Raw genomic sequence first — 26,037 nt, forward strand, 5'->3', positions numbered from 1 at the left:
ATATGCACTGGGGTGAAGGTATCAGATCCCCTGGAACTCGAGTTGTAAACTGCCAGGAAATTGAACCTGGGTTCTCTGGAAGAACAGTCAGTGCTCTTAACCGCTGAGCCACCTCTCCAGGCCTCTACACTGTTGTCTTAATAAGCTTAAAGTCTCTACCAAGGTGCCCCTGTGTTTTTTATGTGTTGACCTGTTATTAGTTGATGTTAGAAGCGTCACCATCATATGGGGTAATTTCAGCAGGACACAGTTAGGGTGAGTGTTGAAACTCATGGCATGCATCCTGTGGAACTCACATCTGTAGATGAGGGCATGTGAAAGGAAGGATGCTGGCAAGATGCGGTACCCAGGGAGGTTAGTGGTTAGTTCATTTACTTGTTTTTTTTTTTTTTTTTTTTTGTCATTCTTATATATGCTTAGAAATGTGAGGGACATGGAGATAGATAAAAGAGCTTAATTTAATTGAGTTCAGTTATTAGTAGGGCTGTCACATTGATCAAGAAATGGACCTTGTGTGACTCTCAAGCAATGTCTTATAAATTTTTCCATTTGGCAGCCTGTTTTCCCCTGAGGAGTTTCTACACAGTCTCAGCCATCTAGCTACACATAGCTCACAGTTTCTGGTAATAAATCATACAGAAATGGGTTTTAAAGAAAGTCTTTGGTGTACATATAGTTTTACCATTTATTAAAGACAGAAGCAAATTTATATGCTAATGAGATGGATGTGCTTGTTTATTTTTATTTAAAGACTTAAATCTTGGCTGAATATTTATAGTGCAGGGTGTATAGCATCTTCAACATTTCTCAGAGTTCATTGACATTTTGATTTTATAATATTAATTCTATGAATGTTGCTTCACATAAATAGGGGTACAAAAAAGCAGACCTATGTTTAGAGACCATTTCAGAAATTGTTGGACAGGGCTGGAGAGATGACTCAGCAGTTAAGGGTGCTTGCTGCACTATTATGAGGACTAGAACTGGGATCCTAGTACCTATGTAACAAGTGGTGGAATGTCCTTAGACACCTGTAACACTACTGGCCTCTGCATGCACACAGGCCCATATACCCATGCATAAATACATTCATATATACAGACACTCTGAGAAATAAACACAATACAATAAAAATTTTAAAAATTAAAATAAAAAATGGCAATTTTGATTTAATTTCAAGCCAAACTTATTAACAATTATTTTCTTTTTTTAAGGAGACTCTACCACCAACTCAAATAGCAGTTTTTCAAATCATACATTACACATTGTACCATACAGGTTAACAGGTTTGAGGAGTGATGATACACACACACACACACACACACATTCCACGCGCGTGTGTGTGTGTATGTTGGATTTGTTTTCAAGTCACGGTTTCTCTGTCGTGGAACTCACTTTGTTGACCAGGCTGACCTTGAACTCACTGAGATCCACCTGCCTCTTCCTCCCAAATGCTGGAACTATAAGGCATGTGCTATCACTGTTCAGCTAAGAAAATCCTAAGTGTTTTCTGCAATTAATTCATGTGTCTGTAAGAGCAGTAAAGTGTGTATACATATGTACAGGCATTGCTTGCATTCAGTAGTCTCAAATCTAAACCAAGGTGTTTCAGGCAGTATTAGTTGCTATTGCATGGTGTACTGGCATATGTACTGCAAGGAGCACGTGTTGGGTGTTGAGAGTGAAAGCTGTATTGAAGGTGAATGATGCAATATAGGCAGTTGCTACCCAAAACCCTCTAGAATTTAAAGTAAGTTTGGTTGTCATATGTTCAGAAACCCGTGGTGATATTTTGTTTATGATCTAAAAAATAATGCTTGCCTGAAGATCAGCGTTCAAAGCTTGCCACACTAATTAGCTATAGAGGCCATGTAGTGGTACACACCTTTAATGCCAGCACCCAGGAAACAGAGGCAGGTGTATCTCTGTGAGTTCAAGGCCAGCATGAGCTACATGAAATTCATCCAGTCTAAAAGAGAAACATAGCTCACACAAAGGTGATCTCAGTACTTGGGAGCACACACCTTGAGACTCTTAATCTCAGGGGCATGGGTTTGAGCCCCATGTTGGGTGTCAGAGGTAGCAGGAATAAATGGAACCCAAACTCCCTTCAAGATCCCCCATGTCCCCTATCCCACCTGCTCCTCTGCATTGTCTACTGTGTTTTAATTCTCTGTTAGAGTTTCACATGATTAGAATATAGTGCCAGCTCTTCACTCATCATGATCTTTTTAAATTCACACTCGTCGTTAGATGAGGTTCCTTGTATCCCATTGTTTGGATGTGTTAACGCTTGTTCATTATTCTGTTAGTAGACTCATGGACAGAAGGTGATAGAAACATTTGTGCACCAATCTTTTGGGACATTTTTTTCTTAGTAAGCACCTAGGAGTAAGTTTAATATTTTTATGCTTCTACAAACCATTTTAGTAGCCTTGTTTGGTCTTGATCTCCTAAGGATATCTATAGGGCATGGTAGTGTACACCCATAATCCCAATACTGAGAAGGCAGAGGCAGGCAGACCACACAAATTTCAGACCAGTCTGGTCTATGCACTAAGTTCCAGGCCAGACAGGGATATTTAGCAAAAGCGTAATCCCTTGTCTTCACCTCCGAGAATTCATGAAAAAGGAAACCTTGTCTTCACCTCCGAGAATTCATGAAAAAGGAAGAAGCCGACAGGGCAAAGGTTCCTCAGTAGTTTTGTAAACTTTCATGTCTTAGCAAATACATTCACATCAGCTTGTTTCATTATAGCATTTGGTTTGTGTTCAGAAGATCTATTTGATCTTCTTTTTAGTTCACATGTAGTAGGCTAGAGTGTTCTGGCCTTGAGAACTTTCTATAAAGTGACATTCTAGATCATTTTGTTTTTGTTTTGCATTTCTAAAAGGAAGATAAGGATTTCGTCTGGGCAGGGAGAGTTAAGATTGCAATTGACTGATAGTAGGAACTCATAATTAAAAGCCTTGGGATGGAGCCACAAGTATCATACACACAATTATCCAGCAAGTGATGCTAAGCTCCACGGCTTTCATAGCTCCGGCTAAGTGATGCATCTGCAACAGGAGATTTGATGTGAGTTTTAGAGTAGAGTTGATTGACACCCTTGCTGGGTATGGCTGCCTTGCTGTATGTCAAGAGTGCCTCTTAGTTTCTACTTGGTTAATTCATGTTGTTCACTTTTTATTGATTCTCTGGGAATTTTATATCTTACACCCCAGGCCCACGTCCCTCCATATCTACCCCCTGCCCTTGAAAACCCCGCCCCCAATAAAAAATAAAAAGTTAAAAAGAAATCTCACCTTGGAAGCTGCAGTGTGTCATGGTGTGTCACCTAGTCTAGCCTTTTGTCCAAGCAGCTTTACTTGCTAGTAAGTATTCATTGCGACGAATCATTGATCTGGTTCGAGGCCTCTAGAGGCCCCTGCTACACTATTAACACTGGATCCTCACTGGGACTCCTCTCAGATATCCTGCTGCTGCCCTGTGTCATGGAGATCCTGCAGCTTTGGTTCTGCAGGACCAGCCCCTTTAAATGCTCAAACAGTTCTTAGATGGAGCAGATGTTGGGCCTGGATCGGGCACTGGACGGTAGCTGAGTTGGTCAGCCCACCTGCCCTCCTATGCGAGTGTCAGCAGGGCTAGCTCTCCCTGTTGCCCAGGTAAGGTGCTGGACCTGCTCTCCTGGCTGTGATGCTAGCAAGAGGCAGGAGTGGCTCTGCCACATTCACACCATTGGGCTCTTTCTCCCTCCCCCATACTACCAGGGCCAGTTCTCCATCACTACCCTCATGAGGGAGGGGCAGGACCAGCTCACCTTAGTATCCATACAGACAAGGGCAAGGCCACCACTCTCATACCCACACCACTGGGGCCAGCTTTCCCATGGTGCCCAGGCAGTGAGGGGTGGGGCCGGCTCTCCCGTGCCAATGCCACCATACTGCCTGCAAGGGAATCTATATGTCTTATGATCAAAACTTGGGTTGTTTGGAGAGTTGGACTCTCACTTTTATGAGAATTTTGTACCGTCCATTATGGGAAACACAGAATGCATGAACACTGGGCTTTATAGCTTTTAAAGCATTTCAGATTCATGCAGTGTCTTTTAAATCCTTCATTTCCAAAAGTGTAAAGTTATCATCAGCAACCTGACACTCTTCTCATTAGAGATGAGGACTTTTTGTCAGCAAAGTGACAGTGTTACTGGGACTGTCCATCTCACATGTGTGACATTCTAACAAGAGGTTTATGCCCTGTGCTAAATGGGAGAAGTGATGAATAATTTGGGTACGCCATAAATTTCAGTTATTGCTTTTTTGCTCTTTGCTGTTTTCAATTCCATCAATAGCTATTTTCTAAAATCGTGTTTCCTTTCTATAATCTGAAAGTGGATTTAGCAAACGCAGAATAGCAGTGGCCACAGGGAGCATGCTCAGTTTACAGCTTCACAGGAAGACCATGCAGAGCCAGGGAAAGGCACCCAGTTATTTGAGGGAGGGCTGTCCATAAAGTAGCTCTTGACTTCAATTAATTTTTATCTCATGGCTTTTGCATTTGTTTCTTTGTTTGTATTTTATTGTTGACTGTTTAGCTTTTTTGTTTTGTTTTTTGAGAAAAGACATCACTGAGTTGTTCATACATATTCATGCTGAATACTTTTTTGTTGTTGTTATTATATTTTTTCACACTAATCCATGCTCCATATAGCTTCTAGCCAGCAAGGAGGATGAAGACACAATCAAAATTGAAGCAGATGATGAGAATCATTTCCAGAGTGACCATCATTTGAAGCAGAGTAATGAGGTAGAAACATAGTTTATTCCTTACTCTGTCTCACCCTGTGTCTAAGTCAGTCTGCAATCTGGAGTGATGTGTGGTCCATTTTCTGTTCACTCTGCCTGCATTGTGTGTCTGCTTTATGCCAGTGGGCCCCAGAGGAACTGGTCTCTTTTTCTTTAGAAGGTATAAAGTGGGTGATGGAGCCAGTCCTGAAACATACCTGGAGATAAGGACTAGATGGCTATAGAACATTTAAGAATTGGCTGTTGGACCTGGATAGGCATTTAAAGATCTAATCTACCCTGTTTGTTTTATGCATTGGAAACTGGGGCCTTTGAGAGGAGATGATTTATCTATGGTACAGATTAGCCCAGTGATAGAGATAGGATATGAGTTCTTGTGTCTAGACTCTTATGAACTATCAGGTCATCTGATTGAAGTGCAAGTGGACCTTGATGGGACTGTGTAAATGGAGTTCTTAATTGATCTAAATAATAAAAACCCAGGGTCAGATATAGAAGAAAATGCTGAGAGATCAGAGAGAAGGAGTAAGCCAAAGCCATCTTTACCTCATAAGCTTCCCAGCAGAAAAGAGAGCGAGTTCCTATTTCTTCCCACTTATATCCTCTCTCTGTCCAACCATCTTACTTCCTGTCTTTGCTCAGCCATCTCACTTCCTGTTTGCCTGAACAGACCCCTATGGTTAGCTAGTGGCAAGCTCCCCCTCTGATCTTCAGACAGGCTTTGTTTGTACAAGCAAGATGTCACCACAGAACTAAGTTCCTCTCTACAATCTCTTGACCCTGTGACCCAGCTCAGTAGAATTAACTCCACCCATGTAGAATCTTCTAGTCATATTGCTACTGAACCATTGGGCTAAACAGTCTCCAAGCTTAAAATAACCTTAAGTATTGAGATGAAGGTAGTATATGGATGCTGCATGTTTGATGGAGATGTAGTAAGATGTGGATGCTGTAGGTGTGGAATTTTAGGTCTCTAAAGTATCTATGTCATGAGTGGGCAGTAGCTGATATGGATAGTTTTAGAACACGAAGCAGTGGCACTGGGTGTTTTGGAGTCCCATGAACCTGATTTTGAGCCTTGGCTCTGTCACTCCTACCTCTGTATTCCTTGTTAACTTCTAACCTACCCTTCTGTGTAGGTTCTCTCTGATACTGAAACCAAAAAACATGTTGTGATTACTCAGTGAATAATAATAATTTCTGCTTTTATTACTATATCCTAATGTTTTTGGAGATTACTTATTTGATGGATTTAATAACTAGATTGGTGACAAACAAGAAACTATAAATAACAGCTCATTTGTATGAATCTTGTCTTCCATTTAAAAAAATCTTAATCATTTTTTTCAGCGTGAAGAGATGGAGCGATGGCTAATGTGTGTACTACTAACAGTAATGAAGTCAAGAGGAGTTATTTATAGACTGGTTGAGGAAATTTACAGCTTTGGACAAGGGAGAGAGGATGCTAATTGTACCATCTCGGACATGCCCAGAACAGGCTTTAACTAGAAGTCTCTGTGGTAGTGCTCCTCTGGGAACCTTGGTGACCTAGGAAGGCGGATCTGTAAATAATATCTCCATGGGAATTAAGAACTCTCACCCTCCTAATGAGATACATCAGCTCCCTGTTAATTAGTACATGTCAGTAGAGTAATAATAATGTATGTGTCTGTTGTATAAGTAATGTTATATGAAACATAGGATAATATCCAAGGTATGGTTGAGGTCATTCATTCCACGTTCTTAGAAAGAATTACCAAGGAGTAGACTATGGGGTGGGGGAACATGCATCCAGAGGGTACCTGTAGTGAGTCAGACACTTACCCTAACTTTATCTTATTTCGTTCTCTGAACCATAGCAATAGGTATGGTACTGCTTTAGAGTAAGAAAATTGAGGATAAGGAAAGTGATGTCAGTTCTTCCCTTCCTTAACATGAGTATGAGTGTATGGACAAACGCCTGCATCCTCCCTTTCTTTCCCTGTCCCTGCCTGTGGACCAGTTCTCACTCACCTGCATCCCTTTCTTCTCCTCCCATCCTTCCCATTCTCCGTATACCTCTGTTGACCAAACACTTTCATTTGCAGATGATGGAGGACTATGCCAAGGGTGTCTGCAAAAATGGATATTTAAAGCACATGGATTCCAATATTTTAGACCATGATGGGACCCATACACCTGGTATCCATGGAGACCAGAGTCTGGAAGATGAGCTCCAGGGCCTGCTTGCCACTGTCTTACAAAAGAAGGCCACACTGTCACTGGAATCCAGGTAGCCATGGGCCCAGGTACCTCTTTGTTTGAGGAGGAATACACTCATTTTGCTAAATGGACTCAGATGGTGGTGTGCAGAATACCTGAGAGCTCGTGAAATGGCTGGGAAGGAATCTTGCCAGTCATGCAATTAAGTAATTAGGCTGCGTGCTGGTGACTGTGAGGGGACTTGAGCAGAGCCACACGCAGGCCCATTACAAAGAATCGAGAGAAAGCTTTCTCCCAGAATTATTCCTGCGAGTCCCAGAAAGCTGCCTGGCTGTCAAGAGCTAGAGGAGTCAGCCCTCCTGGCATCTCCTCTGGTTTTGGCATCAGCTTAAAAACACCATTGCAGTCTCGACTCTGCTGTTTTATGTTGAGCTTGAACTAAATTCTCTTCTCATTGTGTCTGCTGGGAGTTGTTCCTGTATGGAAATACTGTGAGTCGTTTTCCTGACACAAAGGAGGAGAAGCATTCAGTATGCTTGTGTGTTGTAAACTAGTCCTTTATGAGCTATTTCCCCTTTCATATTCCTTCTAGGCCATCCATGGTAGCTGCTTGGGTTTTGAAGCCAGGAAGAGCTGTGCTGCCTCTTAGTACCTCAGTTTCTCTGACCACTTCTCAGGGTTGCTGGGTGGACTAAGAAAAAAAATGAGAAAAAAATGGCTAAGTATGTAGTATATTTGAATAAAAGCTCTCAGTTCTGATACAGGCAGAAAAGCACAAATCACTACTGCTTTGCCTCTTGGCGAGAGCCAGACACCCTCGTCTTCCTGACATCATTGCAGTACTAAGCGTTGTGGACCCTTCTGCTGATAAGAAGACAGAAACATTCTGGTTTTGGCAAGCTTGGTGAGGCCCGTCCTCTTAATCCCTCATACCTACCATGAGTACAAGTGCTCTGGAGAGAAATCCCCAGTTCTTCAAAGGGAATTGAACAGTCATAGTTGGTACTCAACACTGGAGAGTTCCTGGAGCCTCTAAATACCCAGTGTCGTAAAGTTTGAGGTAGAAGGTGCCACTGTTCCCCAACCATGTAGGAGCACATGGGAGTGCTCTTAGATGCTCTGAGCTGGGGACCATGGTGAGAACGAGGTGGATTGGGAGATGTGTGCTTGCCCCTAATAGACATGCTTTTCTATTCCAGCTAGTTGGCAGAAAAGCTTGTGAACAGTCATCCTGAGTCTTCAAAACTGGTATTCTTATTCTAATCAGCCTAATCACGGTTTTAGAGAAAGACCTTTGTGAGCTAGCACTGAGAGTAAACCTGTGATGTGTATACTTAGGTACCCGCTTTCTCTTGCAGTTGCCTGTCCCGTAGGCTTCCTAGCCACTAGCAGCTACAGCTAGTGTTAGAAAAAGTCTACCTCTGCCTGATTTTCATTTCTGTCTACTGTTCTTCCCTGTGTACTACTGAATCCATGATGGTTTGGTCATGGTTCCAAGGTTCTACAGAAGGCCTGACTTACGTATATGATCTAGAACACGGGCCCTAGCTCGCTTCTTGACAGGCTCAGCTTTACATGCCATGGCCAGTGATCTTTTCACAAAGATGGGGGAAGGTAACACTTATGGACCCAGCATTTCCTTAGCCATTGGAGAATTTTCTGGGGGTGGGCAGGTGGGAGGTGTTCAATATTCTAGAAATGAGATGTTTTTGTTGCTCTGAAAAAACAAAACCTTTGAACAGAGCTCCTATCCAGCTCTGCCATTCAGAGCTGTGCCATCTGTCTCTGTCTTGATTTCTTCACACCAGAGATAATGGTAATTATTCCCCAGGAATCTTAAAAAGATAAGATAAAATAATGGATCTGGAGTATATAGATCTATATCAGTACTAAGTAAAGTTTTGTGACTATTGCTGCTTAAGTCTTGTATTGCAAAGATGACTGTGCCAGTGAGTTTGATGATTGCCTGGGCTACATAATAAGACCTTGTTTAAAAAAAAAACCTTACCAATTAATTCTAGCCTTTGCCCCTCAGCCCAGGTAAGATGTTACGAATACCATATGCAGGTACAGCAAGCATCTAATGATGCGTGTCCCTATTCATTACTGAGCCAGTGTCTGACGACCCCAGTGCAAAACTTTGACAGACTTAGACCTAAGACTTCCTTTCAGCCTTTGAGACTTTCTACTTTCCACCTGGCGGGACTGCAGAGTGACTGACTCCACCTGTCTGCTAGAATGGAACAGGAAATGTCTCATTAGTTGTCATGCATTTCCCCATCCGAGCAGCTCACTGTTGATGGTGGAGTGCGAAGGCCAGGGCAGCCTGCCTTGTGGAATGGACAATGTTCCCGTCTCCTATTTCCTTGGCGTTCACCTTGTGTGGATTCCTAGTCCTCTCCTTACCTGTTTCCAGTTCACCCTCTTGAGGTGTGATTCAGAATTTCTTTATCAAAAGATTTGGTCTCTGTAGCTCAGTGTAAAGTGCTCTATGGTGGCTGAGAAATTGTAAAAATGTGAAAGGGGGCAGCACTAGGTGGCTTGAGAATTGTTTTTGAAAGGCTCATACGATCTTGTTTTCAGTTGACCGCAGAAGAGGATCTAATTCCCTAGATGAGGTCTGACTGTGTAGCTGTGGGCACAGTTGAGAGATAGGTATAGAGCCGTCAGAATGTGAGGCTGGCACAAGTCTAAAGATGGCATTGGAGAAGTGGCCAAAGGGATCAGCCTAGGGCTAGGTTGCTAGGGAGCAGACTGGGCCAGTGTGTGGAGGTGCATTTTATAGTTCAGAGGTAATAGACACGTGGGGGTTCTAGATATGACCTGGACCTAGAATCCCATGGATCTCCCTGATGTTCCTGTCTCCACCTTCAAAACCCAGCTGCTTCCTCTCCGGCCCGAGCTGTCCCTCATTGTCTCCAGATCATTGCAGCAGCTCTTCCCATGTGGGCACTGTAGTCATTGAAAACTGCAGTGTGCATTCCCTCTGGCTGTGTCTGGTAGCTAGCCCACTGCTGTCTTAGCTGTGTGTGCTGTTCTTGCCTTGCCGTCTTCGCACAGGCCGTACTGCCCATCTTGGTACCGAGAACACGTCTCGGAGTAGCCTTCTTTCAGAGCTGTGGCTCGTGCTGTCCCTGCTTAACTTACACTTGACACTCGTGCTTTCTTCTTACTCCCTGAGACCTAGGTTAAACCTAGCCATCTGTTGCCCCCAGCCTTGGCTAGCCGCTCATATTACCCGTGGCCTGTGTGCCTAGCACTGAACTGTGGCACATCCCTGAACTGTTTTGTAGGGTCTCTTCTTTCTAGCCCACTGACTGATGACCCGGTTTCATCCATCTCTACACAGATAGAAAGGCTCACATTTGAGCCACTGTTTGACTGTCCCTGCAAACTCAGTCTTTCCTATGGTATATAGAAGTATCCCTACTGCTACCCAAGAACAGCCCTCCCCTTGTGATGTCACCTCTGACCTCCTAGCTCCCTGCCTCTTCTGAATCACCGTTTTCCCCTTCTTTTCTGAATCATTTTCTCAAGCATAAGACTCACCTGGTATTAGACATTTGGGAAGAGTGCCCCTTCCCTTCCGATTTCACATCCATTTCAGCCACTGTCCAGTTTCTTCATCCCCATTCAAGGCAAACGTTCTCAGAAGAGTTGCTGACATGCTTCCACTCTCCCATTCCCTACCCCGTCATAAGATACTTTGCCCCATTCATCAAGTCAGTGGCAGTTTCCAAACTCTGACATCGTTGGCTAGCCTTTCAGGAGCAGCTGGCTCTCTCCCTGGCCTCCTGTTTCTTCTTACCTCCTGCTCCTCCTCCTCCCCCTCCTATGTTAAGGGAATGGTGGATCCCAGAGCCCAGTTCTCAGTCCTTCTTCCTCTCTTCCTCACTCCTTCCTGCCGTTGGAATGGGCTATGTGGCTCTGGCTTCTGTGTGATGGTCCTAACGGCCAGCCCTGTGCTCAACACCTGCCTCCTCCTGCGTGTGGATCAGACATTTCAGTGCTGACCTAAGGCCCACATGATGCCTCTTGCTGCTTCTCTAGTCTTCGTCATGTTTATGGCCTGCATTGCCTATTAGCTTTAGCCCGAAGTGCAAACTCCTCAGTCCCTGAAACCCATAGCGAGTCCTCACAGTCACCTCTCAGATTATAGGCTTAATTCAATCCCTTCTCATCGCCACTCTCCCCTCCCATTCCCATCTCTTCTTCTCTGCAGTCCATTCTCCATAGAGCAGCCAGGGTCTTTTTAAGACTTAGATCAGGTTACATCTCTTCTGTGCTAACACCTTTCGGTGGATTCCCGCTGTCACAGTCAGATCAGAGCTTCTGGACCCAGCCTCTGCCGTTTCTTCTTCTTCACCCACACCTTGTGTTTGCTGGGCTGCAGTCACACTGACCACGCTTGTTCTTATCAGGGGCTTCTGGTAGCTAGTGTTCCTTCTACTGTGATAGACTCACCCAAATGCCAGCAGAGCCTCAGCTGGCAGGCAGCTCTGTGGAGAGGTTCTTCCTGACCAGTGGGTTAAAAGAGAATACCATTTGTATGCTTTCTCTCAGACTCCGTCTCTCCCTCCCTGTCATTCATAATACTTACGTTATAATGTACACATCGTGCATTGACTTAGCTATCAATGCATGCACAGCTGTGTGTCTGTCACTGCCGTAATGGCACATCCATTCCTCTTTGGAGGAATGGAGAGTATCCAGTCAGTGTTTGAATGAATAACAGGTAGTTGAGCATTCCACAGTGCAGCAGAGGTTAGGTTTGGGAAACCAGGAAGAATTAGAGCTCTTTCGGAGTCAGACAGGCCTGGATTTTAATCTTTGCTCTGCCACTTGGCTCGGAGCTTGTTTCTCTTTGAGCCTGTCTCTTCATCTGGTCTCACAGCCTGTGAGGATGTTGTGTATTTAAAGGACCTGACACATGGCAAGTGCTTAGTAAATGTCAGCGCCTTCCCTTATACCTTCTGCTTGGCCCAGCTGCTCAGGAGGGCTGTTGAAGCACCACCCAGGCTTCTGATGACACCCTTGGACCACTCCAATCCAAAGGCCATGGCTACAGAGGCAGCTTAATGAATTCACTGTTCCCATTTCCAGCCGAGCGACACTTGAAATACTTGATTTAATAGCCACTACTTGGGTGCATTACAGCGGCCTCCTTCGCCGCTGTTTACTACCCATTTGTAAAGCCTTTTTCTTAGGTTTTATTGTGTGTTGTTTGGTGGTGAATGATGGCTAGCGGACTAGCAGTAGTCATTATTTCTTACCTATATTAAGAAAGGAAAGGAAAATTTAGTTCTGATACTAATATCAGAAACATTTTTAAAGTCGAGGTTTATTACAGTGTAGTCTAAGTGACTTGACACTAGAAGTGAGTGATACAGCGTGCATCTTCCTTTAATTTTTAAAATTTGAATTGAGTTCACTTCCTTGATCTAGACCAAGGACTCTGGAAGTGAGGTGGTCTTTACTGCCTTCCACAGAGGGCATGTTGAGAAGATGGACCTGGGTATTGCCATTTTCCATGATGGCTGACATCACAGGGAGGGTAGGCTCACAAGGTTTCTTGAAGTAAAGCAGTAAGGAGAAACTGAGTAGGAAAAGCTTCTCTGTGACTGCATGAGCTCACCTCTACCTGAGGGGCCCTTCTAGAAGGCAGTCACAGCTCCTAGGCCAACCCTTCTCGGGACCATTCTCTCAATTCTCTAGCTGTTTCACCGCTGCCCCCTTTCTTTGACAGCGATTTCAACTTAGGAGCTGGGGCTAGAGAGAAGTCAAGAGCACTTGCTGCTCTTACAGAAAACCCGTTTGGTTTCCAGCACCCACGTGGCACTTCAGAACTGTCTATAACCACAGTTCCAGAGGATCTGACACTCTCCTCCGGCCTCTGCACGGACTGCATGCACTTGCTGCACAGACATAAAATAAAAATAAACACATAAAAATAAAAGTAAATCTTAAGCATTTTTCTGAACTCTCAAGTAGTTTACTTTTTGTTCCCTTGCATATGAATGTTCTGATTTCTTAGGTTGTCAATTTTTGTGTGTTCATATGCATATGTGGTCTGTGGTGCATGTGTGTGGTGCATGTATGCGGTGTGTGGGGTGTGGTGCATATGTGTGGTGCATGTGTGTGGGGTGTGGGGTGCATGTGTGTGGTGTGTGGTGCATGTGTGTGGGGTGTGGTACGTGTGTGGGGTGTGTGTGTTGCATGTGTGTGGGGTGTGGTGCATGTGTGTGTGGGGTGTGGTGCATGTGTGTGGGGTGTGTGTGGTGCATGTGTGTGGGGTGTGTGTGTTGCATGTGTGTGGGGTGTGTTGCATGTGTGTGGGGTGTGGTGCATGTGTGTGGGGTGTGGTGTATGTGTGTGGGGTGTGGTGCATGTGTGTGTGGGGTGTGGTGTATGTGTGTGGGGTGTGGTGCATGTGTGTGTGTGTTGCATGTGTGTGGGGTGTGGTGCATGTGTGTGGGGTGTGGTGCATGTGTGTGTGTGGTGTGGTGTATGTGTGTGGGGTGTGGTGCATGTGTGTGTGGGGTGTGGTGTATGTGTGTGGGGTGTGGTGCATGTGTGTGTGTGGGGTGTGTGTGTGTTGCATGTGTGTGGGGTGTGGTGCATGTGTGTGGGGTGTGGTGCATGTGTGTGGGGGGTGTGGTGTATGTGTGTGGGGTGTGTGTGTGTTGCATGTGTGTGGGGTGCATGTGTGTGGGGTGTGGTGCATGTGTGTGGGGTGTGGTGCATGTGTGTGTGTGATGTGGTGTATGTGTGTGGGGTGTGTGTGTGTTGCATGTGTGTGGGGTGTGGGGTGTGGTGCATGTGTGTGTGTGGTGTGGTACGTGTGTGGGGTGTGTGTGTGTTGCATGTGTGTGGGGTGTGGTGCATGTGTGTGGCTCGTGTGTGACTGTAAGCACATGTGGAGCACAGTGAGCTGCCATGTGCTTGCCTGTTCCTGTCTGCCTTATTGCTCTGAGACAGAGGCCTCTCACTGAACTGGACGTTCACCTTTTCAGTCATTGTGGCTGTCAATGAGCTCCTGACATAGTACACCTGTCTCTGCTCTCCAGTGCTTAGATTATAGGCCCATGCGTCCATGCCTGGTTTTTACATGGGTGCAAAGAACAAGTTTTCTTGCTAACTAAGCCATTTTGCCTGCTTGATTGTTGTCTTTTTAGAGAGGATTTTACATGTCAGTTTGATTTGTGTCTATTAACCACCCACATCCTTAGTCTCCTAGGGTGAGAATGCTGAAGTTGTCTCAGCCTGGCCCTTTGGGGCCTATAACATCTGTCAGAGTTCATTTCTGCCCTGAGGGTGAATTTGTGTTTCTGTTGTTGCCCTACCCCCCAACTCCAGGCTGTTTCCTCTTTGGGATCCTTGGTTTTGAGCCCTGTGGTGGTGCTTTTTTTGTTGTGTGTGCCCGCTGTCATTTCTGTGAGTGGACGAGAGTGAAGGATTATACCGCCATCTCAACAGGAAGTCTCTTCTTGCACAGTAGCTCTTCACCTTTTTAAACGACCTGTCCTGTCCTCAGCACCATGTGTATATGTGAGACTAAGTGTGTTCCCTGCCTACTTCCCAGCCTTGCTCTTTTCTTCACCACAGAGTGACTTGACTGTTCATCTCGTGTCATGCTTACACCAGTATGCAGTACTCCCGTGTTAATACCCTTTCCCTTGTGGATTAGTCACTTACGTACATAACCCTTTTTAGCATCAGTTTACATCTTGGCTGTAGCCCTGTACCAGTACAGTGTCCAGCACACAATGGAGTCTTCCAGCATGTGCCACACCAGAACCATCCTGGGTACTTGCCATGCTGACTTTACTCCAGGGCCCTGAAAAGCAGAGCCAGAGACTCAGACTTGTGTATACGGGAGCAGGAAGCCAGAGGAGACGGTGTGGTTGGTCTGAGCAGCCGCGCACTCTCTGGTGGGCAGTGTAGCTGGGCCTCTGTCCTCAGGATGGAAGCTAGGACATTCATACTGCGGCTCTCAGCCCAGAGGTGTCAGCTCTCTGACCACTTCTCCCTGTCTTGCTGGGAGCCCCAGGGCAGTACAGAAGCGTGGGTGCTTGAAGTGGGACCTGCTGTGTCTATAGGAACTGACCACACAGCTGCAGGTGCTGTCAGAGGTGGGGCAAGGGCACTTGGCAAGGGACTTTGGAGAACACCTGCTGTCAGGATGCTACCTATTTTAATCCTCATTGCTCCTTTCGTCTTCCTGTTCTGTGGAAGGAGACTTACCTTCCTGTCAAAGAATCACATAGAGTTTGAGCCATTTAACTTGTTTATTTATTTATTCATTCATTTATTTGAGCTTATTTGAATTTATTTTACTTTCTGTGCTGGGGGTCAAACTGAGAGCCTTGAATGTGCTAATCAGATGCTCTGTCTCTGAGAAACACACTAAACCCCAAAACCATTGTATTTGTCATTGTCCCAGTTTTCTCTCTATTGCTGTGAAAAAGGCCTTGTCTAAAAGCAGCTTGGGGAGGATGGTATTTATTTGGCTTCTAGGTTATAGGCCATCATCAGAGAAAGCACGGCAGGAACTGAAGTAGAGACTATGAAGTAACGCGGCTTACGGGCTTGCTCAGGCTGCTTTCTTATATGCTTTGGGATTGCTGCCCAGGGATGGGTCTGCCCACAGTGGACTGGGTCCCTCTGTACCAGTCAAACAAGAAAATGTCCTACAGGCCAATCTGAAGGGGACATGTTCTCAATTGAGACTCCCTCTTCTCAAATGATGCTAGATTGTGTTACTTTGACAAAAAACCACCTAGCACAGCCTTCAGAGCAATGTAGTTGTGCTCTATCTGTGTGCTTGTTAATGAAGCATCCCTTCATTAATATCTGTTTATTGAGCACCTGTTAGACAGCAAGATAGATCAGGTCAGCCGTGGGCTATCCAGGCTGGCACAGTTAATTCATCCAAAGCCAGTGTCATAGAATAGAATACCCTATAATTGCCATGGGCACTCTGTGATCCCATTTACTCCTTCCTACGGCAGCCCCCTTTCATACAGCCATGTGGTCAGCTTAGCTGGCTTTGCACCTGTGTGACAACCATGAGCTAAGCAGGGTAATACCTGCCTTGTCTGGGTGTTGTGAGGTTGTATGGGGTCAAATGCTTGTCATGGTTCCTGGTATATTTAGAAACTCACAATGTTTAATGTAGGTGGAATCTGGAAAGGATTGATGGGGGGAAAACTTGGGAGACTGGGTTGTCAGCAAAGCAGGAGGCTGATTCTCCTACTGTCTTCTTTTTGGAAAAACAGGCCGGATCTTCTGAAAGCACTTGGAGCCTTGCTTTTGGACCGAATATGCTTGGCAGAGCAGGGGCTTCCTGGAGATCACCTTGATAGTAAAGCTAGGAAGGCACTTCAGCAAGTCGCTATTCAGTTGAGGGATGAACTTGGCCATTCTTTCCCAGACAACTCATTCTCCAAATCACACAATGAACTCAAGTCAACATGGAGGCTAGTAAAGACAGGTGATGAAGCCGAGGTGGAGCTGAAGAATGCCTCCGTGCAAACCATCGTCATGGAGGACATGCCCCATGAATTTAAATCTGAAGGGAAGAGAGAAGCTTGTGAAGGAAAACTGGAAGGGGCCATTTTCAGCACTGACCCTGAGTCAGAGGCCTTGTCTGAGATGCCGGAGCTAGGGGCTACTCTCCAATCACTTCCCAGTGCAGTCAACAAGGTAAGGTTTTCTGTATATTAATTACATATTTACCTTAAACAACAACAACAAAAAGGTTCTAAAAATTACCTCCAGTGCCACCACATTTTCTGTTTCTGTGCAAGCCAAGTCTGGCAGCTCCCCTTCTCTGTGTTGTCTCCAGCCTGCATCTCCAGGCCTCTCCTCCTCTCTGTCCTCTTCCTCTCCTCCTAACCTTTTACCCTGGTCCCAGCCCAATCTTACTTGCTTTTGTGTTTTCACTAGGAAAAGCACACATGGAATTCTGTTTATCCATCTGCCTGCCGCTTTCTCTTTGGTTTTATGAACTAGGATGTTTCCCCATGATGGCTGCTTAAGATTCCATTGGACCAGAGTTTATATAGTTCTTATCTATCGAAGGGCATTTCCCTTTGCACATTGCAGTAAAATTCTAACAACCCCATTTTAGAGGATGAGAGCCTGGCTTCTGTTTTAGGAGGATTTTGTGTGGGGGACATCACTCTGAGGGCTTTATTTCTATTGGATGCAAGATTCTGAGTGTTCAGGGTTAGCCAGCCCTAAAGTAAGAGGCCTAGGTGGGGCTCCCACTCTATCTGGCTGCAAGACCATCTCTGTTCCCTGCCAAGTTGCCCTGCAGCCACAGTGGCCCGAAATGGAGAGGTCTAGTTTTGCTGAGTGAATGTATGTGGTTTTCTCTCCGAGCTGCTCTGTAAGCTGTAAGCACAGTCACACCGGCCAGATGATTAAGAATCAGACTTTCTTGGCAGTGCATAATTGGACCTGTACTAGAGTCCTTTGGGAGTATGGGTTGGGATTGAAACTCTCTGCGACAGAGATGTGTTCTGGTGGAGAGGAAAGAGGTCATGACTCTGTTACCTTTAGAGAAGGCTGGGGATGCTTGCTTCTGATGACTGTTTTGTAGCATAGAAACCCACCATACACATGGCTTCACAGCATCAGAATGGGGAATTAAGTTTATTTTCTGACCACTAAATTACTGCTTTTGTGCCTACCAAACAGAGTTAGATATATCATTAGCAAAATTGCTTTTGATTGTTTTAAATTATGCACCAAAACTGTAATTTCTAGAAAAGGGTTTTCTAAAGATATCAGTAGAGACTAAAACAAAAAAATACATATACTGCCATTATATTAGTGGTATTCAAAATGCAAATTTGTTCAATTTGACTAGAATAGAATTGCTCTTGTTTGCCCCAGCTCCTTCAGTTTGTACCTGTGTTTTAGGAAAACTGGGTAGGCTTATTATTTTCTTTTTCTTTTTTCTTGTTTGCTTTTTTTTCCCTGTTGTATGGTAGATGCCATCCTTGTTCAGGAAATTAAATAATTGAATGGACTTAATTTTTCCAAGTATTGTAATTTTATTTTTAAATAAAACTATTTTTGCCATGTTTTCAAAACGAAGGAAATTTTATGTATTCATTTACTTGTGTTTGCCATCTGCTCTATGTACCAAGGACTGTGCTGAGTTCCCTCTGTTATCTTAATTATTTTTTTTCAACAAATATATGAGTAGCTATTATAGTCATTGTACATAGGAAGAAACATTGTCCAGAGTGCGTCAGCTGGCAAGTGGAAAGGGGATAGTGGCTTGCTTGGCTTCAGAGGAAGGCAGTCCTTGGCTTCTTTGTGGGTTTGGCAGTGACAGAATAGTAACCCAGTGACTTAAGCCAGAACTCTGGTATCTAGTTAAAAGCACATTACAGCAGCTTGCAGTTGAGGCAGAGACCAGACAGCCTGCTGGTTACGAGGTTGTAGTGGACTTTATAGCCATAGTTGTGCTTGTATGGGGCCGGGCTGCCCACCTGACCTCTCTCAGTTCCTTGAATGGAATCAGTGCAACCCAGATTCCCTGGCTTTATGGAAGCACAGTGAGGTAAGAATGTAAGTGCCTCGGGCAGTGTGGCTATGTGGCAGGAGCTCAGAACATGTGAATCCCATTCCTAAGTAAGGTCTTACAGTCTGCTATCATTAATAACAATGGTAGGTGGGGGTGCTCCAGTCCATGGGACAGCATTTTATGTGGTGTTATTTCAGATGGCGGTCTCCCAGCTTTAAATAGGCTTTGGCATTTGTGCACTTCAAATCTTCTCTTTCCTGCCATATGACACAAAGATTTGGGTCCAAGAAAAAAGATTGGTGGAGACCCGGGACCAGGAAATTGACTGTTAATTCCTAGTCTTCTGTGGAGGCATTTGTCTCCTCCCAAGTGGTTCCTCTCACTTCTCAGACTGCCTTTGTCCTTGAACATTTCCTCTTTTCCTTGGAACTTCAGGACAGAAAGCATCTCAGTTTCCTAACAGCCTTGGAATCTGAAGAACTGGTTTGATCCCTGAGCCTTCTTGCCTGCCATATGGTATTGGAGTAGCTGTTTGACATCATAGTTCTTTGAGAACAAAGCATGATAGATAAAACATTTCCATAATTCCCTTAGCAAAAGCTGTTCTCCTTAGTAGTCAAACCAGCTTCTCACCAGCCAGGCCTGAGTGCTAAGCAGCCACTGCCTTCTGGTCTGGGACATTTCCTGTAGTAGCACCCTGCACCATGTAAGCAGCTTTTCCACTTAACATAATGCCTTCAGAGTTCATTCACATTGAGGCATGAGATAGTCCTTCCTTTGTTTTTATCACCACGTCGCATTCTGGGGTATGGCTATTGCACATTTTGTTTTGGATATTATGCATTTTGTTGTCACTCATGTAGATGTTTGTGTGGACAGGTGTTGCTACTTACTTACCTTGAGTAGATAGATACACAGGAGTAAAGCATGGTCCACATGGTTACTCTCTGGTTAGCCATTTTGAGGAACTTCCAACTTAGTGGTTGTGCTGTTTTGCCTTCCTTCTAGCAGTGTATGAGGCTTCCGGCTCCACTGCTTCTTTGGTACCATTTGGTACCATCGCTGGCTGTAGCTTCCCTAGTGGGAATGAGAAGGCATGGGTGTATCCTGCTGAGATTTCAGTTGCATTTCTCTGATGGCCAGCGATGCTGACCATCCTCCCATCCCCTTGTTAGCTCTGTGTTGTCTCCTCCAAGGACATGCCTGCCTGGTCTCTTTCCTATTTTTTAATTGGGCCATTATATTTCATTATTATTGAGTTGAAATAATTTATATATTCTAGTTTGAGTCCCTCTTCTCATTTTGTGGTATGTTTGAAATTCACCACTTGAAGGATAGTCTCATCTGGATTCTATAGAGTGTCTATTATATACTGGATTGGAACCTAGGTAAGTGTAGTAAAGACAAACAGATGCAAAACCCTGGACCTAACATTCAGGTGTGGAAGAGAGACAGTAAATATGGATTTTTTTCAACCATTACAGTGGTGCTGATGTCCCTGGAGAAAATGGCAGGGGACACTTTAGTGTATAACAGGAAAGGAAGCTTTGGCTTGGACTTGAAGTCAAGGGCTTGTTTCCTTGAGGATGGCAAATTTGAACTGTCCTGATGAATGGCTTAGTAGGGAAGTGGAGGTGAGCAAGAATGTGTGTTCTAGATAGAGCATGTGCTACAGCCTTGAGGGGCAAGAAGCATGGCATTTTAAGGTTAGTGTGATCAGAGAGCACGCTAAAGGGGGGATGAGCGGTAACTTAGACTGTGAGTCATGCGCTTTTTATGCTGTGGTATGGACATTGACCTTTGGCTTAAAATAACCACAAAACTGCTTGGTTTTAAGCAACAGGGAATAATCAGTTTGTCTTTTTGCTGCAGCATGGAGTGGATTAGAGATTCAAAACACTACTCAGGGGGTGCCTAGGTGAGAGCTAGGACCTTGTACCAGGGATGCCGGAAGAAGATGAGGAGAGTTAGAAGAACTGAGAAGTACCTTGGGAATTGTACATGTTGGAGTCTGTGCTGAGCAATGAAAGGGAGTGATGAGAATAAAGAGTTTTATAGAGACTCCTGGCTTTTTGGGTGGTGTGGTGTGTAGTTGAGCATTATAGCGTGGTAGCAACCTGCTGTTGGGTATGTGGCATGATGCAATCACCTAGTTGATGTCCCATAAAGCTTTCATCTAGATAAGGCAGGTTGGAAGCTCTGAGTTTGAGAAATACACTAGGTAGCAACCCAGTCAGTAGCCACTTAAGTAAGGGACTAGAAAGATTATAAGACAGATGGGCTCACACTAGGAATGGTGGAAAATGAGGAAACAGATAAAAACATAAACAAAAATAAAAACATTTCCTAGAAGACTGTGTTAAAGATGAGATGCCCATATTTAGAATGTTTGGATTCTCTGAAGAGACCATGGGCCGGGGCTTAGAGGATGTAAAGAAGGGCCATTGACAGTCAGTGTGGTTTTTGTGTCCACAGTGAGGAGATCTGCCAAGATCTATGTTCTTTCTTAGAGATGGACAGAGATGCTATTATAAGACTAGAGGTGTGAGTGAGCAGTTTGAAACAGATTTTAAAAACACAGAAATGTTGCCCATGAAACAAAAGAAAGCATGTTTTAAGCATACTCAGTACTGTACATGTGTGTTTCCAGGATGCTGAGAAGACGGGCTTGCTGATCCAATTAAAAACATCTGAGTTATTGGCAAATACGTATGCTCTTCCTGCCTCCCAAGAGGTAGTGGCTCAACTCCAGGGCCAGGTTCTAGAGCTGCAGAGGGAACTGAAGGAGTATAAAACACACAATAAGCAACTTCATGACAAGCTGCTTCTGGCAGAGGCAATGATAGAAGGGATGGCAATACCCAACCCGGAGCTGCTGAATGGTAAGCATCGAGAAAATGTGTTCTCCATGAGCTAGGAGAGCAGCCCACAGAACTGCCTAAAATGCTGTTCCCGTTGTACAAAACTGCAGTACATTTGTATAGACGTTCAATAAACTGCAGTGATTAATCTTCACTCCTGAAAAATGCATGGTGGGTAAATGTGAAAAGGGAAACAAATCAGGTGGCTCCTTTTTATCTTCTGGAGTCTGGACTAGTGTGATTTGTAGTATTCTCACATGATGGAGGCAAGGTCTCTGCTGCATTCCTTTAGAATTGTGTGTAAATGGCTTGATTTGAATCTGGAGTTATTGGACGGGCTCCTAAGCCTGTGAGAGACTTTGCAGGTGGCAGTATGGTTTGTAAGTGATGGTCTTCTTTGCAGAGTTATCTTGCTAACCTGAGGCTCACCTCAGATGCTACTGACTTTCTCTCTTCTGTACACATAACCTTCTTCCCTACTCATGGTCCTTCTGGGCCTATGGGTTAAAATATGCCCAAGAGTAGAAGCCAAAGACTTGGACAGAACATCTTAGACCCCTGAACTAGGCGTCTCCTAGCTCAGTACAGTAGTACTTAGAGACTGCAGACAACCTATGTGCTAGCTTGAGAGAAAATGGCCCCCAAAGTGAGTGGCACTATTCGGAGGTGTGGCTTTGTTGGAGGAAGTGTGTCATGTCACTGTGGAGGTGGACCTTGAGGTCTCATATGTTCAAGCCATGCCCAGTGAGACAGACCACATCTGGTTGCCTGGCTATCAAAATGTAGGACTTTCAGCCCCAGCACCATTTCTGCCTGAATGCCACCATGTTGCACCATGATAATAAAGGACTAAACCTCTGAAACCGTAAGCAAGCCAACACTATTAAAAGTTTTCCTTTATAAGAGTACTGTGGTCATCGTGTACCTTCACAGCAATAGAAACCCTAACTAAGACAAAAGGTGATATTGCTGTGAAAGACCAGACCACGGTTTGGTTTGGAGGAATTTGGTCTTTGGTATTTTGGGTTAGGAAAGAAGTAGAATAATTCAAGTGCTGCTTAATGAGCCGAGCTAGCAGGAGCATGGAAGACAGTCGTGCTAAGAGTTATTTCAACTGTTGGAGCTTGACTCAAGAGGTTTCAGAGAAGAGTTTTGGTATATTTCCTAGAGATTTTTCTTACGATATTTTGGTAAAGAATGTGGCTACTTTTTACCCTTGTCTGAAAAGTTTGGCTGAGACTAAAATGAAGAGTTTTGGATTAAATCCCTTGGCAGAGGAAATCTCAAAACAACCCAGTATAGACTCTGTTGTGTGGTTACAAGTGTTAATTCTAATGAAGATATATAATGAGAAGCAGCAAGCTGAGCAAGGAAAAATACAAAATGTAAAATTTGAGAAAAGCAGCAGGTAAGTCCTGCGTTCAAGGGGATAAACAGATTAACAAATGGGATAAAGGGAGTGGTGTCCTCAAGGCAGCATCCGTGGTGCATACCTTTAATTACCCAACACTGGGAAGGCAAAGACTGGCAGATCTCTGAATTTGAGACCAGCCTGGTCTGCAGATCAGTTCCCGAACAGCCAAGCTTAGGCAATGAAGGTAACCCTCAAAAGTGGAAAGCTGGTGAAGATATAATTGATCAAGGGGACCATGTTCCAGTCCCGGTAAGCAGCAGAACTTAGCAACTTCAACCTCATGGCCCTGGCTTTAAGGATAGAAGAAAGATCTAAGGAAAGTCATTGAGGCCAAGCGTGAGGCCTAGAGAGGCCATTTTCATGAAGCTATGAAGTTGAATTCTGGATTATCTTGGAGACTCCAAGATGTTGGAGATGCTTAGAGCCATAGGATATTTGCTGAGAAAAGTTGATAACAGGGAGTGGAACCAGCCCACGAGAAAGAAGTGTGTTGCAGTCACCCAAGCTGAAAGGACTTGGAGATCTATCTGAAGAGCGCTTGACATCAGACATGGACATGCAGAGTTTGGAGTTTGCCAAGCTGGATTTCCAGTCTTGCTTTGGTCCAGTATTTCCTCACTGTGCTCCCTTCCCTACCTTTTGGGATGATAATATATATCCTGTGCCATTATATGTTGGAAGTATGTGATCTGCTTTTTAATTTTTATTGTATAGGGGATTACAGTTAAGAGACTGCATGAATCTCAGGAGAGACTTTGAACTTTAGACTTTTAAATAAGTTTGAGACTGTTACAGACTATGGGGACTTTTGAAGTTGGACTGAATGTTTTTTTTTTTTTGTATTATGATATGGCTACAAGTCTTTGGGGGCTAAGGAGTAGAATGTGGTGGTCTGGAAGAAAATGGCCCCCCCTAAGGTAGTGGCTCTATTAGAAGGTGTGGCTTTGTTGGAGTGGGTATGGCCTTGTTGGAGGAAGTGTGTCACTGTGGGGTCAAGCTTTGAGGTCTCCTGTGCTCAAGATACTGCCCAGTGTCTCCGACCACTCTCTGTTGCTTTCAGATGGAGATGGAAGGGCTTTCTGGTCCTGCTCCAGCACCATGTCTGCCTGCATGCTGCCTTGCTTCCCGCCTGTGAAGAGAGGAGCACAAAGCAGATGAGATCTGTTTCCAGCTTATGTTCTTGAGTGTGTGTGGAAGCAAGCTGCTAAGTGTATAATACAATGCCCATGGGAAGTGTGGTGGAAAAAGGACAGAGGGATGAGGGATTGGGGAATGAAGAGTGAGTAGAGTTCACTAATACTCATGAATATTAGAGTGCTCTAGGACAAGGTGGAATTTGGTTGGAAACTGAGAGCAGTTAGCATGCTCGTCATCCTGGGAGAAGGAACAAGGGCAAAGACCCTGGTGTTCTACAGTTTAGAACTTGGGTATGGAGTAGGGAGACCAGTTACATGGCTGGTGTGCATGGCATGGGAGAGAGGTAGAGATGAGGAAGATGAGGTCAGCGGGCAGCACACCAGGTGTGCTATCAGAGAGCGTTCTAGGCCTTCATCTTCACAAGAATGGAAACTGTTGGAGGCTTTTGAGCACACAGTGACATGATCTATCTGACTTAAGCTTTAGAACAGGAGTTAACAAAGTGCTGTCTGTGGCCAAATCAAGCTTGCTGCTTGCTTTTGTGATTTAAGCTTATTGATACCCAGCCCCATTCATTCACATATCATCTGTAACTTTTATTATGAAGTGGAGTTAAAGGTATGTTGGAGACCCTGAAGTCTAAAAATGTACCATTTCTCTTTTTGATGGCTTCAGGCCAACTTGTGTTTTAAAGGAATAACTTCCTTTGCATGCTATGGGAAGGATGGAGTTGCCTTGCGATAGGATGGGAAAGACCACAATAGAGACCGGCTTGGGGGAATGTTAGATTTCTGGCTAAGGGTTTCTTGAACATCCCAGTAGAGACTTCAGGTAGGCAGCTGGAGGCAGGTGAGTTTGGTGTCTAGGAGAGGGGGATAAGCTTGAAAAGAAACCAGCCACATACACTGATATTTGATATTACATAGGCCATATCCATTGAAATGAGACTGAGGAGTTCTAGAGGTTAGAGGTTGGACTGAGGAGGGGTAGCAGGTGAGGTGGGACACCAAGTAAGGGTGACATCTCAGCATCTCAGAAGCTGAGTTAGAGTGGTGGTCAGATATTGATGGTAAGATGAGGCTTTGGGGATCTGCCGTGATGTTTGATGAGGCCTTTAAAAAGAAAGCTTCTTGGGAGGAGCCTAATGGACATGGGTTCCAGAAGGAGGATATGGAGACCAGAAGCTGGAGACACAAAGGATAGAGACCTCTATGGAATTGCACTGTTGGGAGGTATGGAGTGGGTAGGGCCACTAGGTTTCAAGTTGCAGTAGAATCTCTAGAGAGCCAGTGAACTAGGGACTGAGATGACTGAGGAAAGGGGTAATCAGCAGGCAGTCTGCTGCAGGGGCTGCACAGTTGGGATTTCTGGAGGAATGAGTGCTGTGATATGGCAGCAAGGAGCATAGGCTCTTCTGCGCCTCCAAACTTACGATACAGGGATGTGAGAATAGCAACCTCTACTGCAAAGGCTGCAGGAGAAGCAGTTTCCTCGGGACAACCCAAGTTTTCTTAGAGCAAGGACTGAGACAAATGTTCAGAAAGTGTCGTAGTTAGTGTTTCTATTGCTGTGAAAAGACATCGTGTCTATAGCAACTCTTATAAAGAAAACATTTAATTGGGGTGGCTTACTTGCAGTTCCAGAAGCTCAGTGGCATTATCGTCATGGCAGGGAGTATGGCAGTATGCAAACAGACACAGTGCTGGTGAAGTAGCTGAAAGTCCTGTATCTCGGAGGCAACTGGAAATGGTCTGAGACACTGAGCGGTATCGTAAGCATAGGAGACCTCAAAGCCTGCCACCACAGTGACACACTTCCTCCAACAAAGCCACACCTCCCAATAGTGCCCCTCTCTGTGAGATTATGGGGGTCAGTTGTGTCGAACTACCACAGCAAGATTGGTTGTTTCTAGCTTGCCAATGAAAGATTCAAGTCTTAGACAGGAAGTTGTGTAAGATCTGGGCATTTCTAGAAGTGGTTCAGGGGTTGGAGGTGATTCTCAGAGCCCTGGGTTTTCTGTGGCACTAATAAAATGAGTCCCTGTTAATTGTTGAACCCATCGCACACAATAAATA

The 26,037-nt window shown here is 44.7% G+C and overlaps 1 protein-coding gene across 6 annotated transcripts in view; it reads left to right on the top strand.

Annotated features, from left to right (window-relative positions):
- Positions 1-26,037, top strand: part of Cdk5rap2 (CDK5 regulatory subunit associated protein 2) — a 182,551-nt gene that overhangs the window by 108,311 nt on the left and 48,203 nt on the right. For 5 of the 6 annotated variants that reach the window (XM_040757326.1, XM_013117133.3, XM_040757327.1 and 2 more), the window contains 4 exons: positions 4,712-4,807; positions 6,894-7,078; positions 16,287-16,713; positions 21,201-21,432. In XM_040757326.1, coding sequence (XP_040613260.1) covers positions 4,712-4,807; positions 6,894-7,078; positions 16,287-16,713; positions 21,201-21,432 — 940 coding nt within the window. The remainder of the gene's footprint in view (positions 1-4,711; positions 4,808-6,893; positions 7,079-16,286; positions 16,714-21,200; positions 21,433-26,037) is intronic. The other variant, XM_021230116.2, reaches the window with a different exon arrangement.

The sequence above is a fragment of the Mesocricetus auratus genome, unplaced genomic scaffold (assembly GCF_017639785.1).
Source record: "Mesocricetus auratus isolate SY011 unplaced genomic scaffold, BCM_Maur_2.0 Super-Scaffold_100014, whole genome shotgun sequence".
Taxonomy (NCBI): Eukaryota; Metazoa; Chordata; class Mammalia; order Rodentia; family Cricetidae; genus Mesocricetus; species Mesocricetus auratus.